This window comes from Chinchilla lanigera, unplaced genomic scaffold, assembly GCF_000276665.1.
Source record: "Chinchilla lanigera isolate Chin_1 unplaced genomic scaffold, ChiLan1.0 scaffold00071, whole genome shotgun sequence".
Classification (NCBI taxonomy): Eukaryota; Metazoa; Chordata; class Mammalia; order Rodentia; family Chinchillidae; genus Chinchilla; species Chinchilla lanigera.
The window spans coordinates 1,508,880-1,517,634 of NW_004955472.1; the positions used below are offsets into that span (position 1 = coordinate 1,508,880).

The following is an 8,755-nucleotide window of genomic DNA, read 5'->3' on the forward strand; positions in this document are numbered from 1 at the left end:
GGGGCGGTGCAGGCGCCGAAGGACAGGGCGTGCTAGCGTGTAGGGAGGCACTGCGAGGCGGGCAGGTGCGAAGTTCGGTATCGCTACCTGTAGGGGCTGAGGCTGGGGCCAGTGAGGCTTTGAGCGCTCTGGGGTATGGGTCGCAACTTCATGGCGCAGAGGCTTGGGAAAAGGGCCTTTCTCCACAGCAGCTTCCCTCCACACTGTCTCCCAGGGCTCTTTGTTTTTTTTTTTGTTGTTGTTGTTGTTTTTAGACAGTGTCTTGCTGTATAGTCCAGGCTCCCCCTGAACTAACTATACAGCCCAGGCTGGCCTCGAACTTGTCGCAGTCCTTCTGCCTCAGCCTCCCCAGTGCTGGGATTACAGGCGTGCGGCAACATGCTTGGCTCAGGGCTCCTATTCGCGTGTGGTTTGTGCCTCTTGGACTTGAATTACTTAACAACCAAGAAGAAGGAAATCCCCCAGATTCTCCTAGACCAAACTAGACATCTGTATTGTGCCCTTGGAATTTAACACCTTCAGAGCTCCTGGCAGGGGCTTTGGGAGGAAAGTGAGATTGAACTTGCTGCGTGAGTTTAGGTGATCCCTTTTAGTGTCTCAGGCTTGGGGGAGAAACAAACACAACAGGTTGACCTAAGGAGTCGGAGGAGCTGAGTGACTTCTTCTTCCAGAGGAGAGTGGAATTCCCGCCCCCCGTCTGGCCCTACCCGTGGGCCTCGCCTTGGGACCTGTACAGAAGAAGATGGCACCAGAGGAGCCTCCAGAGAAGCGGGCCGTGCTCATGGGCGCCGTGGACCCGCCTCATCCTGGGGCAGCCCCCGGTTTCCTACCCCGTGGCAAGGTTCCTCTGAGGGGTGAGGAGGGGCTTGCTGGTGAGGGCTTTCCAGCGTGTGCCCTGAGGGAGGATAGACCCACGGCCTCACAGGTGTTGGAGGTGGGCAGACGAACCCTTCTGTAGACAGCTGAATGGGGCTGAAGTGGAATGGGGGCTGTCTCTAGGAATGGAGTCGGGGGGTAAGTCTGAACCCTGATTCCTCAAAATGTGACTCCCCTGCCCCCTCCTGGACAGAAGAGCGGCTGGATGAGCCCCTCAGTCTGGCAGGCAGTGGCATCAGCAGTATCAACATGGCACTAGAGATCAACGGGGTGGTCTACACTGGTATGGGTACTGCAGGTTGTCTACACTGGCGTGGAGTCAGGTGTATTTAGTCTGGCATGGGGACTTTAGCCTTTTCTACTAGCATGAGGTTCAGGGGTATCTGAACTTGCATGGGTACAGGTTCAGGGTGGCGTGGGCTACAGGGGGTAATCTGTAAGGCATGGGGTTTAAGGCATGGCCCCGTGGCATGGTTACCATGGAATGTTTGCCTTGTCATGGGCCTGTGTATCAGTGTCAGTATTGCCTATTTACCTGCTCAAAGGTCTTTACACTGGCATATGAATCTCTCACTGGCCTAAGGGTCTTCTTCTACAACCAAGGAGGCTGGGTGGCAAGGGCGTGTGTGGTGTTCTAGCAGTCAGCACGCTTACATTTTTTTCCCTTCTTCTCTTCTGTGCCCCACCCTCTCCTCTCGTGCTTGCCTTCTGCCGCCTCCTGCCCCTCTCACCAGGCGTTCTCTTTGCCCGTCGCCAGCCTGTCACAGCTTCCCAGGGCCCAGCTAACCCCGCACCCCCACCCTCAGCAGGACCCCCTGTCAACACCTTGCCCTGAGAGCTCCTGCTCAGAACTAAGTCCCAGCCCCACTGCTGGGTGGGCACCTTCTCACCCTGATTCTTTCAAAATGCCCACTCTGGGCCCTGATCGACACCATACCCCACCTCCCTGCTAAATGTTTTACCTTGCTCTTTCATCTACCTCATCGTAAAAGGAGGGCACCTCCTCGCTGGCCAATTCCAGCAGCATCTACCAAAGAATTCTTGCCCCAGAAACCCACATCATCTCCTCCCGTGCCCCTGTGTCAGTGTCATCTGTGGCACCCCCCCTGAGTCAGCCCCGCTTCCCCTCAGGAGCCAGTGACTGGCGGAGTGTTATGAAGGAAATGGCCCTCGGGTCACATCTGGAAAATAAAGCCCTGATCCCTCCCTCTTCAGTGCCTTCTCTTTTTGTCTGGGTCTGGGAGGGGGAATGATGTAATACACAGGCAGCGTTAGGCCGTGAGTTTTTAGAGGTGAAGGCAGGATAGCAAAGTTCCATGAGGGCAGAAGTTTCTCGAGTCAGACTGTTTAAGTTTAAATGCTGATTCTTCACCATAGTGCCTTGGACAAATCACTTAAGTCGTTATTATTATCATCATCATTAGTAGTAGTAGCAATACTAAGATTTGAACCCAGGGCCTTCACATGGAGATACAATCCCCTCCCTGTGCCTTTGTTTGTGTTTTTTTTTTTTTAGCTTTTGAGACAGGGTCTCCATACATAGTCCAAGTTGGCCTTGAACACACTATGTAGCCCAGGCCTAATATTTGGGTCGATCCTCCTGCCTCAGCCTCAGGAGTGCTGGGATCACAGGTGTGTGCCACCACAACCGGGTTTTTTTTTTTTTTAAGGGTCTAAATCACTAAGCCCAAGCTGGGCTCCAAACTGCGGCCTTCCTCAGCCCTACAGAGCGCTGGAATCACAGGCGTGTGCCTGTCCACCTGGCTCTGGTCCTTTAGTCTCTTGAACCTTGAACGACTCAAAAAGTTTATATTTCATTCAAGAATCTTCGGGGCTGGGGATTTAGCTCAGCGGCAAAGTGCCTGCCTGGCAAGCGCAAGGTCGTGAGTTCGGTTCCGGTACCGGAGAAAAACCAAAACAACAAAAAAAGAATCTTCCTACTGGTCTATGGCAATGGGCCTATCTTGGAATAGCAGATGTGTTTACACGTGCCACTTGAGGGAATGGGGTGGAGAAATCGCTGATATCCTGGAATTAGAAAAAGAAAAGCAAAATGCTGTCAACCGGATGCTAGAAGTCAGGACTGGGCCTCAGACAGGTAGCGTTGCCTAGGTAACCAGGCAGCTTTTTGCCGTCTTCCACCGGTCCTGTCAGGCCACTTCCGGCATTGGAAAGCTGAATCGTGACGCCACTTCCTGCATTGAGGCCACGCGTGCCCTCGCATTGGCCAGCCTGCCTGTTGGGGCGGATGTCCCACCCTCTGGGGGTTCCGCGGTGGAGAGGGTGGCCGCAGCGATGGCAGCTGTGACAGATGTACAGAGGCTGCAGGCCCGAGTGGAGGAGCTGGAGCGATGGGTGTACGGACCAGGCGGAGCCCGCGGCTCGCGGAAGGTGAGCGTCTGCTCTGGCGGTCCGTTTCTGGGCCAGGGCACGAGCCGTCCGCTGGTCCCGCCCTCGGGATGGGTACAGTCGCCGGAGCCCCGAGGTCCTCCATCCGGCCTGTGAGGTGACAAAGACCTGGGGCCGCCTGGAGCGGACTGGAGGCTCGAGGTCCATTCCCGTGGGCGCGGGGGTGGGCAGCGGATGGTCAGGCCTCTTTGGGCTGGGCTCGGTGACGACGGTGACTAAGACTCCGCCGCAGCCCTCCAAGACTGCTTGGGGAGACTTGGCCGCTAGAGAAGCTGACTGTGGGAGTTCCAGTGAGAGCTGAAGTCCACAGTGCAGGTGCCGGCCCGGAGCCCAGCGCAGTTAATGGCTAAAAGAATTGTGCGCGGGCCCCAGAAGGGGGCGTCCAGGCTTGGATCAGGAAGGCTCCGAGAAGGCCGGGATTAGCACAGTCGAGGACTGGGTACTGGGTGCTCAGATGGGGCTGGCAGCCCACAACAGCGGCTGAATTTTGACAGATGCGAAGCTCGGTACACTAGTCCCCTTTCTCAAGGCAAAGAATATTTATTGAGGAATTTCTCATGTCTTGTCAGGCATATCCTGCAGCTAAGGAATCAGGGATGACCTCTGTGTGTACACTTTATTTTTTTTGCTTGTTTTTTGAGGCAGGGTCTCACTATGGAGTTCAGGCTGGCCTTGAACTCACTTTGTAGCCCATGCTGGCCTCAAACTCATGGTGATCCTCCTGCCTCAGCCTCCCGAGTGCTGGGGTTACAGGCATGCACCACCACCCTCGGCATTCATTATATATGCTTTTAACTCTACATCTCCCCTAACTTGATTTTCTTCTGTGTTCCCTATACAATGATTGCACGATTATTGGGACCCTAGAAGTTGTGCTATGTTCTTCCATCTCCCACATTAGAGTTGAGGTGGAGGAAATAGGGCTGGAGGTCGGCCAGCCAGTCTGACAAGTGTATAGTCATCCAGTCATGAGGTAATGAAAGCATGGGTGAGATCATTGTATTTCTCATGCTCAAACCTAGGGTTTTACAAACCAGGGAACATATAATGTCTTAATGACTCTTTTCTCATTGCTGAGACAAAATACCCAATGCCTAAAGTTAAAGGAGGAAAGGTTTATTTTAACTTACAGTTTGTAGAGGTTTCCATGCATAATCAGGATCTCGCTACACAGTCCAGGCTGACCTTGGATTCACTACAGAGCTCAGGCTGGCCTCGAACTTATGGTGATCCTGCTGCCTCACCCTCCCAAGTGCTAGGATCACACGCATGTGCCACCACACCCTGCAGGATAAAAGGTTCTTTACTGGTTTGAAGCCTTGAACCAGATGGTATATTTAGAATTAACCTCCATACCCTTCACAGGTGGCTGATGGTCTGGTCAAGGTGCAGGTGGCTTTGGGGAACATTGCCAGTAAGAGGGAGAGGGTGAAGATTCTCTACAAGAAGAGTAAGTGCTTCCAGGGGTGCCTGCTTGCCCTGCTTCCCATGCCTGTGATTCTGGGACCTGACCTTGCTTCTTCAGTCAGTAGGTCCTTGAAGTAGTCCTATGAGGATAGAAAGAATGTGAAGACATTTCCCTGCCCAAGTGGTGAACTGGGGTGTGCTTTTCTACCTTGTGGGTAAATCTCAAGCCCATTCCAGCATCCCAGGTTGTGAGACGAGAGCCCTGCCTGAAAGCTTCCCCTGGTGAAGGGAGGGGAAGAGGATGTGGGATTTCTCCGGGCAAGGTTCAGAAGCAGGAAAGAAATTAGCCACTGAGAGCCCCAGGCTTGGTTCAGCCAAGTCTCTTTAGTTCTGTCACAATTGGTAGCTGCCCACTACCTGGAAATCAGATGAAGCCCTGGCTCGTATTGGCAGCACTGAGGAAGGAAGAGGCCTTCTCCCAGAGAAGAAGGGGTCAGTGGGAACGAGGGGCCCCGACCGCGGGCAGCGGTGGTGTTTCTAGGTCAGCCGGCAGGTAGTGGCAGTGGAGAAACGAGGAGGCGGGACGGAGAACCTGGTGGTGCTGCTGATGGGTCACTGTGGGTGTCGGCTCCGAACTCAGGGCGCTCCCCAGACTTCCTTTGTCAGACCCCACCCTGTTAGTTCTGTGTCCCATCTTGTTACTTTTTAGTTGAAGACCTGATCAAATACCTGGACCCCGAGTACATCGGCCGCCTCGCCATCCCTGATGCCTCGAAGGTGCAGTTCATCCTGGCAGGTGACGGCGGGCCCGCGTGCGCACGCGCCTGAGGGCGGGGCTGGGGGAGCTGAGCCCCCGTCTTGTCCTAGACACAGCCTGGAAGCTGCTGTCTGGGATTCTGGGCTGGCTGTGGGCTGAGGTCCAGTGATTCTGTGCATCCCGTGGTAGGCACTAGGCCCAGGACCCTGTGCGCCAGGTCGTGGGGCTGGCCACAGTGGGAGCCGCTCCGGTGTTCTGTCCACGAGCCACCCCTAGAAGTTTCCTCCAGAACTTTTCTCATTGTGATCACTGCACAGAGGGTCTTCTAGGGAAGAGTGAGGGCACGTAGCATCGTTCAGGAGAAGGGAGAACGCTGGCATGAGTTTCAGGGTCTTCCACTCACGTGAGAAGGGTCTGGGATTCCAGGGTTGTAGGGGGGATACCAGCCAGCCGCTCACATCTGTGACCACCTGTGTCTGAGCATCTGGGCCTGGTGGCACACGCCTGTCATCCCAGCTGCTCATGAGTCTGAGGTAGGAGAGTCTCAAGTTCAGGCCTGAACAACTTAGTGAGATATTGTCTCAAAAAAAAAAAGGCCAGTAGCTTGGTGTGGTGACACATGACTATAATGCCAGCACTCAGGAGGTGGAGGCAGGAGGATTGCCGTAAGTTTGAGCCTTCCTGAACTACACAGCAAGACCTTTTCTGACAAAAAAAAAAAAAAAGGCATTTAATGGTCATCTGCTATGACCCAGGCTTTATCCTGGATATCAGATACATAATGAAAATCCAGAAAGTTCCTGCCCTCATATGTACAGCCAAAACTAGGAAAGACAAAGTTTCTGCTTTAGGAACCTGAGCTTGTAACTTGTCGGTGCACCGCGACACTGAGGACTGGGTAGCGTGCCAGGACGGCGCTGCCAGAGCCCCAGAGGGCCCCTGACCATGCCACGGCACCAAGTCCAAGAGCTCTCCTGCGCTGACGCTGGAGCCCAGCCTCGACGTGCCTCCGTGGCACTGCCCCAGGGAGCGGACATTTACTCAGAAATAAGCGGTTGCTCGGTTTCCTGCGCCGTCACTCTAACGGTTACCCTTCCCTTCCGCATACGGCCCAGCCTCTTCTTTATGAGCACGGCCAGCATGTTACTGGCCTGCTTCGAACCTCAGCGTCGCCTTGCCTTGCTCTGATCGAATCCTAACTCTCACCCTGCTCTGTAAGGCCCTCCGGAGTGCTGGGCCTGTCCTTCCGCCCAGCCCTGTTTCTTGTGATCTCCCTGCTCCAGTTCAGCCAGCTGAAATTGTTCGCAGCGTCAACTGACAAACATTACACGTAACAGTTCTCTCTCGAGTGTCTGCCCACTCCTTGAATTTCAGTGGGTTTTGTTTTTCTCATGTGGTACTGGGGACTGCATCCAGGCCCTCGCTCAGGCTAGACCAGGACTCTGCCACAGCTACGTCCCCAGCGCACAGTCGCTGCGATGTCCAGGCTGGCTGCCAACTAGGACTACAAGTGTGTGACGCCAAGACCTGCTGGCTTTCATTGCACTGAACGCCCTGCGAACCACTCCTCTCACTGGCTTTCTCACTGCTGTCTCAGCTCTTCTGCCATCTATAATTGTCAGTGCCTCTGAGAGCCACCAAGCGAGACCTGCCTGGTGGAGTCCGCTACTTGTCTCCTCTTTTGGAACTTCCTGGGGGCCCTTGGCACGATACCCAAGACTTCCGTGGCCTACGAGGCATTTACTGGGTTGTTAGAGGCTCAGAGAAGCTCCAGGTGTGTCAGAGAGGCAGGCAAGAGGGGTGGGCAGGATGGGAACGTGTACCTAGCGAAGAAGCCGTGGGCAGGGTCTGAACAAAGCTCCAGGCCTTGCCACCACCCCTGCCAGGTGCTTAGCCCAAGGATAACAACGCCAGGCTTGCTTCACTGCCACCGTCTTGTCTTTATGCTTCAGAGGAGCAGTTTATCCTCTCCCAGGTTGCACTCTTGGAGCAGGTGGACGCCCTGGTACCCATGCTGGACAGTGCTTCCATTAAAGGTACTTCCCTGGGCCTCAGCTCTGCTATGCTGCTTGGGGAGGTGGGTGGCTAAGCAAGACTTCCCTATGCCTCGGGTTCTTTGAGCTCAGGCTGGGTCTGCTCATTTTCTTTATTCTCCACCTTGGGGGTTCCTGTCACCCGCACTAGGATGAAAATTCCCAGGATGGAGAGTCTAGTTTCAGAACCATAGATGGTTGGGGTGTAAAGACACTAACACTAGCAGCCCCAAATCTGGGGATTCCTTCTACCTTGTACCGTACCCTTTAGCATCTACCCCTCAGGGTGCTGTAGAACCCAGTTTTTACCGTTGGCCCTGCCAGGTGTGTGAATTCTTCCTGCTGCACTGCTGAGAGAGTCTCTGGGCCTCGGCTTTGATGAGCAGGCAGTAGCTTTAATTGAATCCAGATACCCATCTTGCCTGTCTCTGGAGGTGTATTTCCCAGCTCCCCCTCCCTTCCCCTGCTCAGCTACCCACTGAGTTGCTGACAGCCTTAAGCTATGGACCCAACGTGGTGGCCAGGGCTCTAGATGCTGGGTTCCAAGTGGTGAGTTTAGGGGTGCGATGTACATCCTTAGTCCATCTGCAGGCTTCCTGCTCCCTGCCCAGGCAGACCTGGCCCTGCTGGGCGAAGAGCGAAGGGGCAGGTCCCATGACAGAGAGCGCTGCGTTTACCTGGCTCTGCTCGTAGCACTTGGGTGTGGTGAGGGCAGCACTGGGGACTCCGAGGTTCTTTCCCCTCTGCACCTCTTCTTTCCCTCCCCTGTGGGTCCTGGAGTGAAGACTGGGGTGGGCAGGGAGCCACCCTCCCGCCGGCTACAGTGGTCGATGAAGCCTGGCGTTTGTTTAGCTTCTGCACTCAATACTCTAATCCTGCCGAAGACCTAATAGACTATTGAGCAGTCCCGGGGGAGCGCACAGGCATCATCAGGCAGTGCGTTGTGTTTTACAGCTGTTCCTGAGCATGCCGCCCGCCTGCAGCACTTGGCCCAGATCCACATCCAGCAGCAGGTACGGGAGGGGAGGGGACTGGAGGAGACAGCGGAGGCAGTCAGGCACCTTCCCATTCCTGCCACCTGGGGAAGGAGCCTGCGGCATTTCTACTTAGACACTTGGAGGTTTACCCTCTATCGTCTGTGTGCCCATCTCAGAAGGGGAAGGGACTTGCCTAGGGCCCCATCCAGGCTCCCTGCTTCCCAGGGTAGGACTATTTTAAGACACCAGAAGGTTGAAGTTGGGAATTCCTAGGAGCCAGGTAATCCCAGCACTCT

General features: G+C 54.8%; 2 protein-coding genes across 3 annotated transcripts in view; both read left to right on the top strand.

Annotated features, from left to right (window-relative positions):
- The window catches only part of Arid3c (AT rich interactive domain 3C (BRIGHT-like)), a 7,518-nt gene extending 5,432 nt beyond the window's left edge, over nucleotides 1–2,086 (top strand). The window contains exons 4-6 of the mRNA XM_005401184.2: nucleotides 674–854; nucleotides 1,070–1,159; nucleotides 1,611–2,086. Of these exons, the coding sequence (XP_005401241.1) occupies nucleotides 674–854; nucleotides 1,070–1,159; nucleotides 1,611–1,711 (372 nt within the window). The 3' untranslated portion in view covers nucleotides 1,712–2,086. The remainder of the gene's footprint in view (nucleotides 1–673; nucleotides 855–1,069; nucleotides 1,160–1,610) is intronic.
- A 1,018-nt stretch (nucleotides 2,087–3,104) lies between these two features.
- Dctn3 (dynactin 3 (p22)) overlaps nucleotides 3,105–8,755 on the top strand; it is a 9,165-nt gene continuing 3,514 nt past the window's right edge. Inside the window, exons 1-5 of one of the 2 annotated variants that reach the window (XM_005401053.2) lie at nucleotides 3,105–3,267; nucleotides 4,651–4,735; nucleotides 5,402–5,488; nucleotides 7,402–7,485; nucleotides 8,437–8,495. In XM_005401053.2, the coding sequence (XP_005401110.1) occupies nucleotides 3,172–3,267; nucleotides 4,651–4,735; nucleotides 5,402–5,488; nucleotides 7,402–7,485; nucleotides 8,437–8,495 (411 nt within the window). In that variant the 5' untranslated portion in view covers nucleotides 3,105–3,171. The remainder of the gene's footprint in view (nucleotides 3,268–4,650; nucleotides 4,736–5,401; nucleotides 5,489–7,401; nucleotides 7,486–8,436; nucleotides 8,496–8,755) is intronic. The other variant, XM_005401050.2, reaches the window with a different exon arrangement.